The 19,787-nt window shown below is 38.2% G+C and overlaps 1 protein-coding gene and 1 long non-coding RNA gene across 21 annotated transcripts in view; both read left to right on the top strand.

Moving 5' to 3' along the window:
- The window catches only part of lmo7a (LIM domain 7a), a 33,387-nt gene that overhangs the window by 12,762 nt on the left and 838 nt on the right, over positions 1–19,787 (top strand). For 4 of the 20 annotated variants that reach the window (XM_083536490.1, XM_083536491.1, XM_083536489.1 and 1 more), the window contains 23 exons: positions 154–351; positions 1,413–1,656; positions 5,834–5,863; positions 6,361–6,472; positions 7,006–7,148; positions 7,379–8,057; positions 8,364–8,597; positions 9,129–9,243; positions 10,086–10,247; positions 13,301–13,401; positions 13,500–13,563; positions 13,908–13,958; positions 14,913–14,938; positions 15,732–15,839; positions 16,021–16,107; positions 16,330–16,673; positions 17,029–17,070; positions 17,217–17,272; positions 17,445–17,603; positions 17,892–18,087; positions 18,290–18,532; positions 18,951–19,059; positions 19,576–19,678. In XM_083536490.1, coding sequence (XP_083392616.1) covers positions 1,448–1,656; positions 5,834–5,863; positions 6,361–6,472; positions 7,006–7,148; positions 7,379–8,057; positions 8,364–8,597; positions 9,129–9,243; positions 10,086–10,247; positions 13,301–13,401; positions 13,500–13,563; positions 13,908–13,958; positions 14,913–14,938; positions 15,732–15,839; positions 16,021–16,107; positions 16,330–16,673; positions 17,029–17,070; positions 17,217–17,272; positions 17,445–17,603; positions 17,892–18,087; positions 18,290–18,532; positions 18,951–19,059; positions 19,576–19,678 — 3,373 coding nt within the window. In that variant the 5' untranslated portion in view covers positions 154–351; positions 1,413–1,447. Of the gene's footprint in view, positions 1–153; positions 352–1,412; positions 1,657–1,961; positions 2,244–2,465; positions 2,748–3,512; positions 3,651–4,081; positions 4,832–5,833; positions 5,864–6,360; positions 6,473–7,005; positions 7,149–7,378; positions 8,058–8,363; positions 8,598–9,128; positions 9,244–10,085; positions 10,248–13,225; positions 13,402–13,499; positions 13,564–13,907; positions 13,959–14,912; positions 14,939–15,731; positions 15,840–16,020; positions 16,108–16,329; positions 16,674–17,028; positions 17,071–17,216; positions 17,273–17,444; positions 17,604–17,891; positions 18,088–18,289; positions 18,533–18,950; positions 19,060–19,575; positions 19,679–19,787 lie in introns of all 20 variants that reach the window. The other 16 variants (XM_083536485.1, XM_083536486.1, XM_083536496.1 and 13 more) reach the window with 15 other exon arrangements.
- On the top strand, positions 12,613–12,911 carry LOC310723461. The gene is made up of 2 exons (XR_014532696.1): positions 12,613–12,709; positions 12,848–12,911. It is a non-coding gene; the product is annotated as an uncharacterized lncRNA (long non-coding RNA).

Raw genomic sequence — 19,787 nt, 5'->3', positions numbered from 1 at the left:
ACTTAGAATTGGAGAAATACTGAAAAGCTGAGTCAAGTTGTATGTGTGTGTGTGTGTGTGTGTGTGTGTGTGTGTGTGTGTGTGTGTGTGTGTGTGTGTGTGTGTGTGTGTGTGTGCGCATGGGTGACACTCTTCCCCTCTTGTATTCGACAGGCACTTGAAGATTGCACTTCTCCACAGGGCAGTGTAAGAGACAGAGGCATTGGACACAGCTAGTACTTAAAAAGACAGGAGGTCTTCTCACTACAGCCTGCAAAAAGAAGAGAGGACTGTGGCCTGCCTGAACTTACCTCACTTCTGGACTCACAGAATATCTCCATAAAACACAAAGATTCAAAAACAGCACCCAGGGTAAGACACCAAGCGTTACAGTTCTTTACCTCTTATGTATACAGCAGTGTCTTTTTTTCTAAAATGTTTCTCAGGAATGCACCTAGTATGCATAACATTCTAAGCATGCAAGTCGCATATTTGCTTTGTTAATATTTACAACCGATAATGTTTAAAATGCACTCTTGTACAAATAGATGATGATAAATAAAACATTATGACACTTATATTTAATGTTTGGGTCTTAGAAAGGTGAGCAAGCTTCACACATATACCGTGCTGTGCAGAGACCACCTATTTGTTTGCAAATAAATGGCCATTCAAAACTTAAAAAAGACAGAAAAAAATAATTATTTGCTGACAAACCATAATGATGAAAATGTAATGTAAATGTAGAGTACATAATTCCATTTTTCTGTCATTCATTTAAGCAGGCCAATATTAAAGAAAACAAATGATTATTTTACCCTTTTTGTGATTTATAAACAATAACAAAAATGGACTACAAGTGCAAATGTGATAAAAAAAGATTTAATTTGCTATAGGTTTTGCCATTGTCATTGTTTGCAACCAAATAATTGAAAATAAGCACTGAATTGCCATTTCCATGGGAACAAAACAGTGGTCTCTGACTATGTCACAGTACTTTATTTGTGAATAATGAATGTTTTTGTCAAAATGTGATTCAGCTATTAAGATTGCAAATCAAATGCATAGTGCCCCCTGCTGGTTTGACTTAGGTGATGTTTGCATTTCGATCCAACTGAAAGCAAGAACACAGTACTGCAGTTGTTCAGATTTCCCCCACATTCCTACATTGTGGTACAAGTGTGATATTCAGCAGACAACTGCTGCTTTTGGTAGTTATTTCAAATGTCTTTCTATTACACTTTGTCTATCTAAATGTCATCAGGGAGTTAATTAGGCACTTCTCTGGGCTTGCTGTATGTTCACCTAAGTGATACATTCCCCTATTCTCCTCACCAGCTTATAAATAATCTTTCTTTTATTACAGCTGTTTTGTATGTTTACATTTATCAGGCAAACTATTCCTGCACCTGAATTTCACTGTTCTCTACTAGGCTGTCTCAGCTACCCTGAAACTGAGCTGATATTCATGATGTCAGACAGTAAGGAGTATCGCCGCTCACTGGTGGTCACTCCCAAGACCAACCCTCAGTTCAACCAGTTCTTGCCAAGCAAAGACAAGCAGTTGAGCTACGTTCCAGCTCCACTACGCAAGAAGCGCACTAACATTCAAAATGAAGACAACAGACGCAGCTGGGCTAGTCCCATGTTCACAGAGGACGATGGATCTTTCTCTAGGTAATATCAGTACTCTAAAATAGACATTGCAATTTTTTTTATTTAAGGTGAAATTTGTCTTTAATTCTGCCAAGAAGTTTTAGCACATCCGTATTGCAGTTTTGAGAAAGTTCTAGACAATTCCAAGGTGAAACAGTAGTTATTTGAATATCTAAAATGGAAGTGAAACCTTGTGTTTGGTATTGAAAAGTGAATATCTTGCCTTTTTCATGCCCGACTGCACACTGCGGTGTTGTACATCTCTGTGTATGACTGTTTGCGTGTATGTCTGTGGCAATTCCTGGATGATGAAAATATGCTAACAGGATAGGCTCAGGCTCGTCCTCCATCAATGAACTAGCCAAACAAAGTTCTACACAAGCTGCTTGGCTGTTTGAGTATGAGAGCAGTGATTCAGAGGTGGACCGTCCAGACCCTGACCCGTTTCTCGATGATTTGGCCAGTCGTCGGTTTCACACCTCATCTGCTGTCACACCCACCAACTTTGCATTACCCATGACTTCAGGGGAATCCACCACCTTGCCCCAAGCCACCAGGCCAGAGGTCATGGTTACTAATGTGCCCCGACCAACATTGACCTATCTCAGGTCAGACACTACCCAGAGACTATTGTGCTTCGGTATTACATAATCATTGTTAACATCCTCTTTGCTTTGGATACATTTTTTTTTTTGCTTTACACTTTTGTCTTGGTTTTGCATGGAGTCTGTAACCACTTCAATTTAGATATGTTTAGTTTGGTTTTGTGTTTAATGTGTTGATTATTAGCCTTGTGTGGTTATTCATGCATTCGGCTGTTTCTTAAGCAGTGGTGAATCTAAGCTTCCTCAGAAGGCTGCTAGGAGGTCTGTGTCTGCCGATATCTACATGTATGATGACTCGGAGGAAGAAGATGAGATTGGCTATGCTGATCCTGTTCAGGATGATCTTTATGCTCGTAAAGTGGGTCTGACAGAAGCCCAGCCCATTTCCACTGTACACTATGATAAATTTCTCCCAAAGTTCTGGACACCAGCGGAAGACATGCATGTGCAGAAAATCAAACTGGGATCTCAGCGTCGTCCCTGGTACAGAAAGATCCAGGGCTTCAGGTCTGTCCGTCACCAATAAAAACAACAAAAACTTCAAATGCAAAAAAAAAAAAAAAAAAAAAAAATGTATATATATACTAGGGGTGTAACGGTTCACAAAGTTCATGGTTCGGTACGTACCTCGGTTTTTAAGTCATGGTTGGGTTCAATTTCGGTACAGTTTGGGGAAAGAAATACAAAACATAAAATTGCTTGTTTTATTATTAATTAATTATTATTAAAATTTGTGATCATTTACGTTTGAACAGTTTAAATTTTTAAAACAATAAAAAAAAACTTACTTAAAAATTACTGCTTGATCAAATAATATATACAACTTGAGTTTTTTTTTTTTAAATATCCCTGGTACTGTTGTGTATGTTTTTAAGTTTAATAATGATATTGTATAATAATAATGAAATGCACCAAAAGTGCGAGGCGGAGACTTGACAAATTTGCGGTCCGCCACTAAATATGTTCCTGGGGGAACTCAGATTTTGTTCAAGAAATGCAGAAATGCAATCCGAACCGAACCGAACTGAAAGACCTGTACTGAACAATTTCGGTACGAATACGTGTACTGTTACACCCCAATATATACACGTAAATACTGACCTTTAACTTCAGTCTTTGCATTTGATCAGAATGCATTTCTATTGCTTTATTTGTTTTTGGTTTATACTTCTGGTTTTCTTTCTCCTGGCTAATAGGTTTGGGTTTTTCTCTCTGTTTTTCTTTGTCTCCCCTTTCTGCTTTCTCTCTACGACCTGCCTGACTTGCATCTAGCCAGAAGAAGTCTGGCTCATCCTCAGAGGACTCTGACTGCGATGTCAGTTCCCAGCTCTGTGTGTCCTCTACCTTTCATTCTGAAACCCTTTCCCCACATGCACAAACCTCAGCACAGCTCAGTCCCATCACTTCCAGGTCCAATCCCCACACACAGTAGCCCAGGCTTTAACTTAGCTTTCACTCGCACACTAATTTACCTGCTTAGCTTTTCTTTACTGACCTACACTGTAAACCTCACACACAAGTGATGTTGTAGTGATCTCAATATATAACTGTCAATCTGGGTCTTGTATCATATAGAATAAACTCACATACTCCTGCAGTTTTTCACATTTTGCACAAGTAATTTGAATTTTAGAACAAATTAAGCAGCCTGAAAATAAGTAAATGAAAAATTTAAGTAATTAAAAATTATTATGCATAGTAAGCAATTCTGTAGCATCATGTATTGCAGTTTTCCTTTAAATCTGTTAAACTGCTTTGGTATCTTGTATCTCTACTGCAAACTCTCCCTGTCCTCTGAAATTTCTTCTGCCTTCTTCTTTTCTTTTCCACTTGGAATATAGTCCTACACCACAGCCACTCATGCTCACTCACCAGCCCCCTGGAGCCCAAAGATTTCAGCTTCCTGATTTCTTGCCCAGTCTCGACCCCACTTCAGGTCCAAGACTTATTAAGTGCAAGAGACACCCGCTGTTAGGGCGAGAACACCCTAACGATCCTTACAATGTATCTGAGGACATTCTCCCTGATTTGGAAAATGATGACATGTTTAGCCGTCGCACATGTGCCTTCAGTTCTAACATTGAGATGGCCAGGATAAAATATGGGGGTCTACTTACTTCACATCACCGGTCTGAACCGTGTATTAGAGTGGTCACTCAATACAGCAATGACAAATCTATTTACCCTGACATTGAGAAAGACGACGTGGTCACTCGCAGGTTACGGCAACAGTCTACACTGCGACCACTTTCAGGAGCACCTGATAATTATCATCCTGTGCCTATTCCTGAGCCCTGGACCCTGCCACAAAAACTTCAGGCCAAGGTTTCTGCCCTGTGCACCCCAGTACACGTGACTGCCCAGGTGCATGCAGAACAAAAGGTGGACGCAAACCGAAAAACAGATGATATGCTAGTTAGGAAGCTTGGAATTGCACATGTCCAGAATCCCACTGAGTATTCCCAGAGAACAGTTGGAACTCAAACAGGTCCAAGTGTACCTTCATCCTGCAGTGAAGAGGATCTGCAAAAATGGCAGGCCATCAGAGAGGCCAGTCGCCTAAGATATATGAAGAGGCTAATGGTGGAGAGGTTAGGCTTCTAAATGTGTAGAAATAACCTGAGTCTCTGCATGTCTCTTCATTGTCTCTTATCTCCTTTAAATAGATATTCCATTTGTAGCCTAACATGGATTGTTCAAATATGCTATTAGCCTGTGAATACTGATAATAAATTTGAGTTTAAATTGTTTTCAGATACATGCAAATACATTAAGAGTGCATGAGTCTGGGTTTGCCACAACAACTCTAAAAAGGCATGAGTGCTATATAATTGTCTATAAATGATGAATGAATAACAATTGTTTTTTGTTTTTATATTTTTTTCTAAACGACTGGGATTGTCTGGCATTTTGTCTTCTGCTTGTCTGATAAATAAAAGTATTACTAAAAGCTTTTGTGATTAATTCATCCACAGAAAAATAAGATATCAAGACTGCTTCCATTTCAGTCAGCTAGCTATTCCCTAAAAGGGTTTCAGTGGTTCACACTGACTTGTGAAAGTGGGAGTGTAATGACCAAAGCTGTCGAGGAATGTGAAAACCTGAGTAATGTCTATAAATAAGACAGCCAGACACAGAAACCCTTTAAAAGACTGCCAACAGGCTGTGCCACTTAGAAATTCCCCAATGCTACGAGATGTGCTAAAAGCTAGAAATTTTACTTTGGTCTCAATGGAAAGTTCTTTTAAAACACAACTATCCTTTAATTTCCTAGCAAAATCGTACAGCTGGTAGGGTGCATTAGACATTAGAGCTTTGACACATTATGAACGGTTTTATAACCATAACATTAACAGAACTTCGGGGTCCTGTAAAGTTATTTTACATCTAACCTCACATTAAGTTAATTGTTGATAATAGCTTGTGTTCTTACAATTCTCAAGCTACACAGGCATGGGTGCTCCTTTGCTGCTCAGTTAAGAAAATTAATCTCTGGTAACTGAACCTCAAGGATTTTTGCATTTGATTGAATTTGTTTATATAAATAACAAAAAATATGACCTGATTTCTGTGGTTTTCTTTGGTTTCTTTAGACAGTTGAAAAAGAACTCAGATAGTGATGGGTAAGTAGATATCTGGGTTCAGGAATGTGGCATGGTGTGTCCAGTTGTGTTATCATGTCCTTCTGCTTTTGTGTGGTTCTGCTTACTCCAGCACTAAACACTAACATTACTCACATTGCTTTGGTTCCTAAGGGCAGCAATCCAGCTCTTTTCATCATGAAACAAAGAGGAACGAACAGATACACACAATGATAGATTACACTTTGCGCTGTATTTGCATTACACTGTATTAAGGGCCAGAGTATTAGTAATTCAGGAAATATCCAAAGATTTTTAGATACTAATGCACTGTACACACACATCAGCTCTACTAACACCAAGGAAAAAAAAGTTTGAACTAACCTTTTCTAACTATGCTTTTTTCTGTATGCTATATTCACATAAATAAGCTTAGTGTGAATGATGGGGATATTTGCACTTTCTTTTATTTCCAGAATCAGAACTTTTGTGTACTTTTTTTATTATTCTTAAGCATTACTCTGTAAATGTGTTGGCAGGTCTAAATCATTGAGTGAGCTCCCTATTGAGCAAGCAGTCCAAAGTGTTCGTGTTGAGGATCTGCAGAAATTCCGTGCACAGGTGAAGGAAAGTGAAGACAAGTGGCAGGATGTAAGTATCAGAAATTTTGTTACATTTATGTTCTGCTCTTGTCTGCCAATTAATCATTGATAACCTTGCAGTTTTCTAACCTTGTGCTTTGTCCGTTCTTAGATACTGTATGTTCATTACTAAAAAGTGGGCATTTGCCTTGTATTACATTTCACTGCATGCATGCTCCTAAATGTCTAAGGTGTAGTTGTATAAAGGTTCATTAAATCTGATCTGAAGTTCTCCAGGTACAATAAAATGTTATAAAATAATCATACAATTTAAGATTTTTTCCTCAGAATTAAGCTGTTGTGAAGGCGACTTTGTAGGAAAAGGCTTTTTCTCCACACAGTATTTAGGTCACATACGGGCACCAAATGTGCAAGGCAAGCGTAGCCAAGAAAATAAATAGTACACCTTGAAATTTAGTCCATGTTCCCCCACCTTTTCCCACTCTCTACTTCTCTTTGTCTCTCACACCATCCTGTTCTATCTATGTCTTTGAGTATATAAAAGCAGGTTATGGGCTTTAAACACCATTGTCTTGTCTTCAGGATCTTACTAAATGGAAAAACAGGCGCAGGAGTGTTAACTTGGATATCATGAAGAAGAAAGAAGAGAGAGAGCAAGTCGAGATACTTACTTCAGGCAGCAGCACCAGAAAATCAAAGACCTTCAAGGAAATGGAAGAGGAGAGGTAAAGTGCACATACATAAAGCTACACACATACTGTGCATGCCTAGTAATAAGTGTCTTCTAGTTACTTGATATGTTTTTTTCTAGTTAGAAATGCAGTTAATCTTGCACTTACTGTGCTACAAATGTCTGTATAAGCCTACTTCACAAGTTGCACCTGGGAAAATGCAGCTTGTGTGTGCAAGTGTAATTTAATAAGGTCTGCATCCTCCTCTCCTTTTTACTGTACAGGGAAAACAAAGAGCCAGGCTACAAAAGTCGCTTTGCTAAGTTCTCCACTTCTGACGACCAGGATGTCTTTGATGAGCCAACACCCAAGACCAGGGCTTTACCAAACCGCAGCTATACCATTGATGATCCCTACAGTTTCAGTCGATCTAAAATACGCTCTCTGCCCAGTTTAATAGATGATGAACCTGAGGATTTCAGCTTGCCATCAGATGATGTAGATGCTCCATCCAGTCCTGTCGCATCCAGCTTAGGGAGCACTCAATATACGAGTCAAGAAAAACAAACTAGTATCTCCAGCAGGCAGAACCTTCTGGATGATCCAGTTCCAACGAGTGTCACCAGCAAACCAAGTCTACTAGAACCCACCAGCAACACTCGGTCAAGTCACACCAGCACCGTCATCAGCAGTCCTGCCCTGGAGGCCAACAGCACCTCAAAACCAATTACAAAATCCAGCAACTCTGTTAGGCCTGTGCCTGTACCTAGGCAAGACCAAAGTCAGACTTCCAAGTATAAACCAGTCTCAGCAGAAACAAAGCAACCTATTGCACCTCAGGTTTCTGCCTCACTCCCTAGGAGCTACCAGAGATCAGATAGTGCACGGATCACTTCTGTCATCACTCCCAGACCATTTGGTGCCTCAAGTGCCAAAGTTGCCTCTCTGCCTCGTCCCTATATGGTAAGAGGCCTCATTGAGGTCAATTTAAAAAAAGACTAGTGTTCACCTAATACCTAATCTGTCTGCAACATTTTCGAATATAGAGTAATAGTACATTAAGGAATATTACATAAATGTGTGTTACATGTGATTATGTGAAATCTTATGTTTAGTGTTTTTTATTTTATTTAATTTAAATGAAATAATGACAGTACAAAGGTTATTCCCTGTGTTGTAAAATCTACATTCTTTGAGTCTTTGCTATATGCAGTAATCAATGTAAGCAACATTTTCACACTAACACTTTCCCACTAAACCTGGTCCCAGGTGGAGGACTCTCAGAAGCGCTTAAATGGCGAGAGCAGTAAGCCTACAACAGTTCCAATCCGTTATACACCATTTGTTAAAGAAGATGAGGATAAATCCCGCACCAGTTTAACACAAAGCAGTAATGAGGATGAAGAAGAGCAAGTGGTTCCCCCCACACTGTCATCCATCACTCCAGTCAGCCGTGTAGCCCCACAACCTAAAACTGTGTCTCCTGTCAACAACAAACAGCAGGTGAGTAAAGCAAAACTCATAACAAAGGGGAAGAATTTAGATGTGTGTTTTTGTCTGGTTTGTGTGGCTTGTCTAACTTTTGCAAAGGAAAACTTTATATATTATAAGTACAATGTCCTTAAAAAAATAATTATTACTACAGTATAGTTGTATTTTTTAATAGAAAATGTTTTTCTATTTTTAATTGACATGAGGTAAGCCTATACTTTAGACATGTTTACATGTTTCAAGCTTTAAAAGTTTCTTATTCTTTTGGCATGTAATTCCAATTTATTTCTATAAAGAAACACTTTAAATTAGCAAAATGTTAAATAGAAAACAATTTAGCTTGAAGTGACAAAACATATCTAGAAAGGACTCTGTTAATAGTTTGGCAGTTACAAACAGAAAATATTACTCGCTCTATTTTCAAGATGTATTTGCTTGTTGATATGATTTTTTTCAGTGCAAAACCCTTGAACGTATTAACTTATGCTGGGTAGGTATTTTTGTAACCCATAAGTTTCCGACTGTCATTTGTATGTCTTTTAGGAAAGCTACCGTGAAATGAGGATCAGCCTGAGCCAGAAACCCAACAGCAGTCATGACTTTGGCTTTCAGACTAACTGGGACTCCACAGGGGCCATTGTGAAATCTGTCCAGCAAGGTATTTACAAATAAATGTATGAGATTTGCTTTATTGAGCTATGATATAAATGACTTTCCTCGTTTCCCATCTTTTTAATAAAGAACCTATAAGTTCTTAATTAAAGAATATGACAGAGATAAATTAATAAATTAACTTGTTATTTTGTAAAGCTGCAAGCGTAATAGAAAGCGTTGCTGTCCCTATTACAGCTGTGTAGACCAGATTTTCTAGGTCAGCACTGACTAGGCAGTGGAATAGAAAAAAGAAAGCTTGAATATGTTGCCTCCTGTATATTTAAAAAGAACTTTATTGTATAGTTGTCAAGGAAAGATATAGAAACCCTCAAATGGTATTTGTCAACGTTTCAGTGAACGAAATGCTATAACATTGTACTTTACTGTTAAATCAGTGTACAGTCAGAGTGGATTCTGTGTTGAACATGTGTGATTTGCATTTATATTGTAATGGTTCGTTAAAAATAATAGAACTGAAAGAAAGGCTGTTTTTCATTATTAGTTTTATTCTGCAAGGATATCTGGCGCTAAGGATTTTTTTTTTTTGTAAAATCTAATCGCTGACAATGGAAATGATTTCCTTCATTGCTGTGGCTCACGGCTCAGAATGTGTGTGTGTTACAATTTGATTTGTAATATAACAAATATGTTTTGCACATATGTCCAAAATGCTCGGAAGCTAGGAAAACTCTATATAAATAAAAGCCAGTGGCAGTGATTTAATAGTCTGCAGCCCTTTTTGTGTGTCATGTAAATGTGTGTGTGTGTGTGTGTGTGTGTGTGTGTGTGTGTGTGTGTGTGTGTGTGTGTGTGTGTGTGTGTGCCCATGCGCATGCATTTTAATAGGCAGTCCAGCAGAGCTGTGCCACCTGCAGGTCGGGGATAAGATCTTGGCAGTTAATGGGCAGAAGGTGGCAGACATGAGCTATCTGCAGTGGAAAAGGAGCATGGATGAAGCACTGCAGGAGGGTAGCCTTTTTATGGACATTCACAGACAGGGAAAGGACAGTAAGTTTGCACCCCTTCTCCACTATCCTCTTTAAAGTCTCTGATCAGAAGAAACTATTCTAACAAACCTGTTTTACTCGAATGACTTGCAAGTATGGCCGATCCATCTGGTTACTTCATCTTAGCATTAAGCAAAGCACAAGCTTTGCATGAGTTAATCAGTATAACTGATGGGTACAATATACAGTATGGTCATTAGGAGTGTGGGTTTGCTCTTCTTCCTGGGATAGTGTTTTTTTTTATTTAGACCACATTTAGAAAGAAAAACTTGTAGGCAGTTTAGTTGTAAATTTGTTTTTAGTTTTATTCTCCAGTATACAGTATGTGCATTGACTGACTAAATGCATGTGTCTGTCTGTCTCTCTGTTTGCCTGTCAGATAATATTCTGTCAGTCATTTTCTCCTGAATATTTATTTTATATATGTATATCAGTGCAGTGTTTAAGCAGTATGTGACACTATGCTTTGCTATTTAGTAACTGTCTTGATATTTACCAACAAGCTTTTATCATTAGAATCTTAATAATTAAGGTATTTTTCGGACTATAAGCCGCTACTTTTTTCCCAAGTTTTGAACCCCGCGGCTTAAACAACGAAGCGGCTAATTTATGAATTTTTCCTGGGTTTTTCCCGGTTTCACAAACTTCAAGCCAAAAAAACTGAGCGACATATCATTAGACCAATGAAATGTCCGAACGGAACTGAATAAACGCACCTTACCTTTGTTCTGAGCTGCACGGCATCGAGAAAAAATAAAGGTTTTTTTTTAAACGCACGACGATGCCAAAAGAAACACTCCAGAGAGAAATTGTTGTGAAAGGAAGGAGGAAGACAGTGAACAATGACTTTCTTGGTAGGCTACTGTTTAGATACAAGCCGTTGTAACGCGTTGAATCAGGGTCAAGGGATTGCGTGCTAACTCCAGTTGCAACAGAAATCATATAAGCACAGACAGGTTTCCAAAACTCGTGCTTTTTTATTTTTCTTGGCAACAGCGTTACGGGTTAGTCAATGAAACTTAGAAATGAGCATCAGAAAATAATAAGGACATATTCCTTGGTCTTGCACACATGCAGTAATACCGGAAAAAATGCGGTAGCAGGCTATTCCCAAAATGCCGCTCTGCTCTTAAAGGAGCCACAACATATTTCACCCGTGTAACAGACACTGTCGTTAAAGCCTGTGTAAAGTTTATTAGTTTCAATGTAGACACTGCGGCTTATACACAAGGTGCGGCTTATTTATGTTTAAAAAAAAATCTTTGTCAAATTCAGTGGGCTTATATATGGTTGCACTTTATAGTCCGAAAATTACAGTAATTTAATTTATGAATAAATTTTCTTAACCTAATTTTTTTAAAGTTCTGTTTTTCATCACTTTTTAATTATATTAATAATTTCTAATAATACAAACTTGATTCCAAAAAAGTTGGGACACTGTACAAATTGTGAATAAAAAAGGAATGCAATAATTTACAAATCTCATAAACTTATATTTTATTCACAATAGAATATAGATAACATATCAAATGTAGAAAGTAAGACATTTTGAAATGTAATGCCAAATATTGGCTCATTTTGGATTTCATGAGAGCTACACATTCCAAAAAAGTTGGGGCAGGTAGCAATAAGAGGCCGGAAAACTTAAATGTACATATAAGGAACAGCTAGAGGACCAATTTGCAACTTATTAGGTCAATTGTCAACATGATTGTGTATAAAAAGAGCCTCTCAGTGTGGCAGTGTCTCTCAGAAGTCGGAGGGCACCAATTCCCCCAATGCTGTGGCAAAACTCTTATGGTAATCACAACATGGGCTCAGGAATACTTCCAGAAAACACTGTCGGTGAACACAAAAACTCTATAGGTCAAAAAAGAAGCCATATCTAAACATGATTTAGAAGCACAGGCGTTTTCTCTGGACCAAGGCTCATTTAAAATGGACTGTGGCAAAGTGGAAAACTGTTCTGTGGTCAGACGAATCAAATTTTGAAGTTCTATTTGGAAAGCTGGGATGCCATGTTATCCGGACTAAAGAGGATAAGGACAACCCAAGTTGTTCAGAAGCCTGCATCTCTAATGGTATGGGGTTGCATGAGTGAGTGTGGCATGGGCAGCTTACACATCTGGAAAGGCACTATCAATGCTAAAAGGTATATCCAAGTTCTAGAAAAACAAATGCTCTCATCCAGACGTCGTCTCTTTCAGGGAAGACCTTGCATTTTCCAACATGACAATGCCAGACCACATACTACATCATGGCTGCGTAGAAGGATCCGGGTACTGAAATGACCAGCCTGCAGTCCAGATATTTCATCAATAGAAATAATTTGGCGCATCATAAAGAGAAAGATGTGACAAAGAAGACCTAAGACAGTTGAGCAACTAGAAGCTTGTATTAAACAAGAATGGGACAACATTCCTATTCCTAAACTTGAGCAACTTGTCTCCTCAGTCCCCAGACGTTTGCATACTGTTATAAAAAGAAGAGGGAATGCCACACAGTGGTAAACATGGCCTTGTCCCAACTTTTTTGAGATGTGTTGATGCCATGAAATTTAATATCAACTTATTTTTCCCTTAAATGGATACATTTTCTCAGTTTAAACATTTGATATGTCATCTATGTTGTATTCTGAATAAAATATTGAAATTTGAAACTTCAACATCATTGCATTCTGTTTTTATTCCTAATTTTTACAGTGTCCCAACTTTTTTGGAATCGGGTTTGGAATTTTTTTTTATCAACTTTTTAATTTATAATGTCACAATTTGCTTGTATGTATATGCATGTTGGTCAAACTGGTGGGTGGTGCTTTGTGTATTGCATGACAGGGGAAGGTGGTCTGTCTGTTGAACCCCACTTAGTCCCGATAGTAAAGGTTGTTCTGTCAGACGCTTCTGTGTAGTCATGTGTCTGGTATTATAGTTGCTAATTCTCTGTTTTTAAAATCTGAATGTGTCACTGCACAACAATCAGATTGGGGCAAAGACCTACCTTCCCTTCCATTTAAAAGCCGTAAGGTCATCAATCTCACCAGTGCGGATTCTCTAGGTTTCTCTGGGCCATATGCCAACGTGAGCCTGGACTTCACCACACGCCCAACCATGGATCCCACTGTGAAAACTCTGAATGTCAGCTCCCAGCCGATCAATGTGAGCACCTCAAGCACTTGACATTAGAACTTTTTTTCTTTGCTATTATAAATGTTATATATTTTAATGTTTAATATCACTATTATGCTATGTTGTAGAGTCTTCCTTCCAATGGCATTAATGGTGGAATCAATGAGGAACCAGTGATTCTGAGAAACAAAGGTAAATCTCATTTCTTAAAGCTTTTCTCATTCTGTGAGTAGCCTAAACTACTGTAAACAGAATGGAAAGTTCATTGAATGTTGTGTTTTATGCTTGGTGTGTACAATGCTTTTGTTGATTAATTGTGTATGTATGTGTGTGTGTGTGTGTGTGTGTGTGTGTGTGTGTGTGTGTGTGTGTGTGTTGCATTTTTATTCTATTACTGTCAATTTCATAACAAAAATATTTTCAGTTGTTTTCAGTTCACTGAGTTCTTTCAGGAATTTGAATTTCATGTGCTTGAGTTGATCTTTGTACGTTTCTCCATCTCTGTCCTTTCCCTAATCTTTTTATTATCTACGTAGAACCCATTTCTTTAAAAAACCTCAAAAGGAGATCGGAGTTTTTTGAACAAGGTAAAAGAGCAGCCCCTGTTCATGATATATTGTGGTGCTGGGCATTACTAGGCATTCATGCTGCCTTCCTCTTTTTTTCCTCCCTGCAGCCACATACCTTGTAACCCATGTGCTCTATCCTCAGGCTCTGCGGAAAACACAATCAGTGCTCTGGTCTATCGCTGTGATAAACAGCATTGAGTGTGCAGTGTTCTTCTACATCAATACACTGACATGCTGTCTGCAGTAGCTGCAGAGCATATAGGGAAAGCAAACATTTTTGACAGTTTAAAGGTTTTCAGTCTCTTGTTTGAACAAATGTTCAGCATATTTGACTTTTCTTGTATTGTCAGACCTGTAGAATGGACCCCACAAGACCAAAACCATATCAACACCCAAAGACCTTCTAAGACTCAGCACTATAATATACACAATGTAATACAGGCTCAGCCTCCACTGATCAGTTCTGTCAGATATTGAGTTCATAAATAAATTATTTAGTAAAAATATTGGTATGTACTGAGTAGCATGCAGTGGCCTACATGTGTGCATGTCTTGTTGTGCATCCTCAAGTAAGACGAACCTACTGGAATTAATGCCCAAGGCCACAGATGCAAATGCTATAGTAGAACACATTGTGGTGTGTGTTGGTATGGTGTTCAGGATGCACACAATTCTCTTCTTCCCTTTTGCATGCTGTGCTTAGTGAGCATGAGTCTGGTGTCTTGCATGTAGCATTTGACTGTTTTTATTGGGAAGTATGTTTTTTTTTTTAAGTGGTATATTTTGCTTTAGCTTTTTGCATGTGACTAAATTGCATGTGAATTGAAAATAATACACTGATTATATAAGACCAAGGTTTTTTGAGTGTTTATTTCCATGATGATACAATTCACTTGAGGGTAATTTTGATAAAGTTACAATAAAAATATTACTCTCCAGTATTCCTAATCCTAATTTTCATTTTTATTGTAGGTGGCTCTGAAAACCACATATCAGATGTAAGTGGGAAATGTTTGCTCATAATTTTAATACAATAAGTATAGGGATATGATATCTGCGATTAGAATAGCCATTTTCTTTGGACTCTGGTCAGGGTCTCCTGCAATGACTCGAAAGCAAAAACATGACCTGCAGCTCAAAGTTCAATATCACTTCTAGATAATAAAAATAAAAAAACTATCAAAATAAAAACAATAGAAAAACCAGAAGATTTCATTTCTGGAACAAACAATACCAAGAATAGAACAACATAATAATAATAATAATAATAATAATAGATATGAATTATCTATCCATAATAAGGTATTCCAATTTCCAATGTATTATTTTTCAACTGTCTTTATTGTTTAAAGTGACTTTTCTACTTATACCTGGTTCCTCTTTAAACTGCTATCACAAAGGTGGAAGCACACAATTGTTAAGGATACCGTTGTACACAAAGCTGTTCCAACGTGACAATGTCCATGTGCACAAAGCAGGCTCCATTAAGGTTTGGTTTACATGGATTGTAGAGGAGGATCTTGGGTTGTCTGCTATAGAGCTTAGACCTCAACTCTATTAAACACCTTTGAGATTATTTTGAACACTAACTGCACCCCAGGCATCCTTAACCTACATCATTACCTGAAATAGCTTAATATAACAGCAAATAGGGATACATTTGGATTTGGATGTTGCAAAAAGCACAAATGTAATGGTCAGGTGTTCACAACCTTTGTCCATATAGTGTCGTTAGTGATCACTGTATTTTTATTTCTTTTTAGCTTACTAAGTATGTCCTGTGTTCTCTAGCTGCCAGTTCCCTCTCTCTCCGCTTCTTCTACTCGCTGGTCCTGGGACCCAGAGGAAGAGCGCAGACGACAGGAGAAATGGCAAAAAGAGCAAGAGCGCCAGCTTCAGGTAACACATACACCACCTATATTTATATTTAAAAACATTTTTGGTCTGTTAAAATTATTCTGTATTATGTTGCTTACTGTATTTACTGGCAGCTTTTTTTTAATACACTAGGGTTTTGCTGCTATTACAGATCTAGTTTGTGGCCCAAGGTATGGAAAAAAATAATTTTGCTTGTCTGCAGGAAAAGTATAGACGAGATCAAGAAAAGCTGGAGGAGGAGTTTAAAAAAGCTCAGCAAGAGGCTGTTAAAGAAGGCACAAAACAAGAGGTACAGTATTTAGAACCAAATCAATTTACTTGGAAAAAAAAAAGGGATACAACAGGTATAAAAAATCTGTCATCAGTAGTATGTACCTTGACTGTGTTACTTGATGTATATATGATTTGAACTTACAAACCTGATGTACAATGTTTGCATAAACTTAAAAATAAAAACATAGTAGGGAGTCAAACTTCAAATAACCCATCATTTTTTGATGCCACTAAATAGGACATGAGGAGCCTTGAGCTGCAGCAGGAGGCCTCGAGACTGGCCATCAAAGAGGAAGAGGAGAGGAGGAGGAGGAGCAGAGAGGAGGAGATGAAAAGAAAGGAAGAGCAGGCGCGCCTTGAAGTGGAGATAAAAAAAAGGGAGGAGCAAGAGCGTCTTGAAGAGGAGAGGAAAAGAAAGGAGGAGCAGAAACGACTGGAAGAGAAGAGAAAAAAGGAAGAAGAGGAGTTTAAACAGAAGGAGCAGGAAAAGAGGAGGAGAGAGGAAGAGGCACTAAAACTGCAGAGAAAAAAAGAGGAAGAAGAGGAACGGAGGCAAGAGGCCCAGTGGAGACTTCAGGCAAAGTAAGTAACATTGTTCTCACCTAAATTCCTGAACACTTTGAAGTTATGGAAAGTAATATTTTTCCTATTTAAACACTTTGCAGTACTTATGGCATTGCATGTTCGCTGAAGCTACAATTTCACTATTTTCATACTCATATATAATAAAAACAAATCTGTCAAATACTTTTACCATAACAGCATGGTATTGTTGTAAATGACATACTCACCATTGTATGATGTCATGCATTAACACATGGCCATGACCACCACATGCATTAACATAAGACCACAAACCAGACCACAAACTTTATTATTTACACTTGAATGCTTTAAACCTTTGCTTCTCTGTGCTGTTTTTGCTGTCTGATCACAGTGATGCAGAGTATACTTTCCCTGAGCTAACCTACTCACACAGGTAAATCTAATATTTTTTTGACATGTTGCATGTGAACAAAACTGCATTTAAGCTGCTACCCAGTTAGAAAAGAAAATATATATTTTTTAAACTTTCACATATACAATATAATTTGTGTAATCCTTTTTTGGCTCACAATTTTGCAGGGCCAAGTCCAAATCTACTCCAGAATTGGATGACACAGAAAAAAATTATATTAAAGGTCAGTACCTTAAATTAATACATACAGAGTGTGGCATATGTGTGAGATCCTGCTGCATGACAGCAAACTGAACTTACCCTACACAGACAAAGTTTGGTTTAAAGCAGCCAATTCACAGCTAGTCCGGTCAGTACAGAGCTTTGTCAGTGTGCGTGTGCGGGGCTGTATGCAGGTGTGTATAGCAGGCACCGGGGTCTGGCGGGATGGCTTCTGGAGGAAGAGTTACGAAGGAAGAAAGATCCACATATCCTAAAACAGCAGGCTGCATCTGAGCTGGAACTGGAGAGGAGAAACATCCTTAGTGCTATGAGATACAGTAATCCAGAGAGAGGTGGGCCATGGCTTGTGACCATGTCAATTATGAAGCCCAGCCAATCACCTAATCAACAAAAATCAATGATCTTCGATGAAATCAAGACCGATTGAGAATGTGCTCTATCCTCGCCATTAAATCAGTGTCCACCAGAGCTTGATTTTAAATAAATGCCATTTATACCGTCTATGCATGTAAGCCTACTGTCTGATTACAACAGCTTCGGCAAGCCTGAATGCTGCGTGCATGCATTTCTATTTATAATACTATCTCTGACGTCCTGATTAAATAATGTCTTATTTCCAGGAGCAAGCAGTGGTGAGAGATCTTTGATTAGGGCCAGCCAGAATAAGAAAGAACCCCTATCTAAGGCTGAAGCGGAAAGGCAGCAGGTCATTCAGGACATGAAGAAAAAAACTACAATGCTGACAGACAGCTGCTGGATTCGTCAAAGTACCGTCACTAGTACAGAAAAAGAGCCAATCACCCTTCCCATGAGGAGGTCAGTGTATACTATGTTTAGCTAACATGACTTTAAAATAAAGAGTATAAGTAGAAAGAAAATGGATTCTGACCTTTTACTATTCCTATAAATAAAATTTCCTTAAACATGTGTTAAAGTGGAGTATGATGTTCAGTATAATACCATAAATATACAAAAGTGACTGATTGTATGTGATGTGGGTTTTGTGTTGGCTTTGAAGAGGTGAGTCTCTAGACAACCTGGACATAAAAACAAGCCGTCCTTCCTGGAGGTCATCATGGACTCCGGCCAGCACTTCGTCTGTCTCAGATTATAGCCGTCCTTATAGCGGCTCTTCTTCAATCCAAAGTGAACGTCCAGGTGCTGCCACACTGCCTTCATATCAATCTCATAGGCCATCGTTGCCCCGGTCCACATCCACCACCTCCACATATTCTGAGAATCAGCCATCCTCACAAAACAGGTACAGGTACAACTTTGTGTACATTGTTTGAATGTCCTAGATCTCTGTAAGGTCAAATCCTAGAGCTACTAAAGTCTCACAATTGAGCTGTTGAGCAACACGCTTAACACCAATGATGCACTGTGTATATTTTTTATTTATAATAATAATAATATTAATTTTTTTTATAATAATATTTTTGCCCATTTTTTAAATAATTTTAGTTTCTGACACTATGAGCAAAGCTATCAGACCTACAGTGTTAAATTGACATTGCATGCTAGAACAATAAAGTTAGATGTATTATAGGGTGTATCCCAAAGGCTTCAACATTCTATGTGCTGTATTATGTCTAATGTGCCTGAACACACAGTCATTTGAATCATGTGGTGGTTCGTTTTGCTGATGTCTTAGGTCATGTTTACGTTCTATAATTTAGGTCAGTCAGTGGCAAGAAAATGTGTACTTACTGTGATAAGCCACTGGGTAAAGGAGCAGCAATGATCATTGAGTCCCTGGGGATCTGTTATCATTTACAATGCTTTAAGGTGAGAGTTCCGAACTCCTTTCTCTTTGGATTCGGGGTCAACCTTGCTGCTAATACCTAATCTCTAACCAACATCGATCAGATCTTATTAATCAGATCTTTCTCACTTTACACACATGAAATATGAATAACTGAAGCTAGCATTTTGTCTCTCTATGGAATAGTTGTATCTGCATCTTGATCATTATAACAATCCAGCATCTGGAGAATTTATTTCATTTTTGCATTTTCTTCTTCTATATCTGTGCAGCAATATAATTGCATAGTCCCTGGGTTCCCCACTATCACAGCTTCATAGGATTTATATGCTTGTGTCTGTTTTCATTTTCTGCTTCTTCTTGGCCCTGTTGGTGAATGTTTTTTTCACATATTAAGTTTTTTTTATTTTTATTGTTATTATTTTGATAAAGATGACTTGCTGCCTTGCTGAGACAGAGATCATCTGTACAATACAGTAAGTATGCACTTGGCCAACATACAGTCCTCTTACTCTGCATCTTTATGTCTCATATTTCAGTGCATTCAATGCAAAACTGACCTTGGCGGCTCAGAAAGTGGAGCTGAAGTCAGGATACGAAATAAACAGCTCTTCTGTAACTCCTGCTATTTGCAAATCAAAAGTAAGCCATCATTCACTCTGCACACAAATAGAGATGAGTAACAAAATGAAAAGTTGGTAGTTATTTGCCACATAAAAGCTAGAATAGTGCACAGGGTCTAAAAGACTGG

Source organism: Silurus aristotelis, assembly GCF_946808225.1.
Source record: "Silurus aristotelis genome assembly, chromosome: 3".
NCBI lineage: Eukaryota > Metazoa > Chordata > Actinopteri > Siluriformes > Siluridae > Silurus > Silurus aristotelis.
Note: the sequence above shows the minus strand (reverse complement) of the source record. Positions and strands in the feature narration are given on the sequence as shown.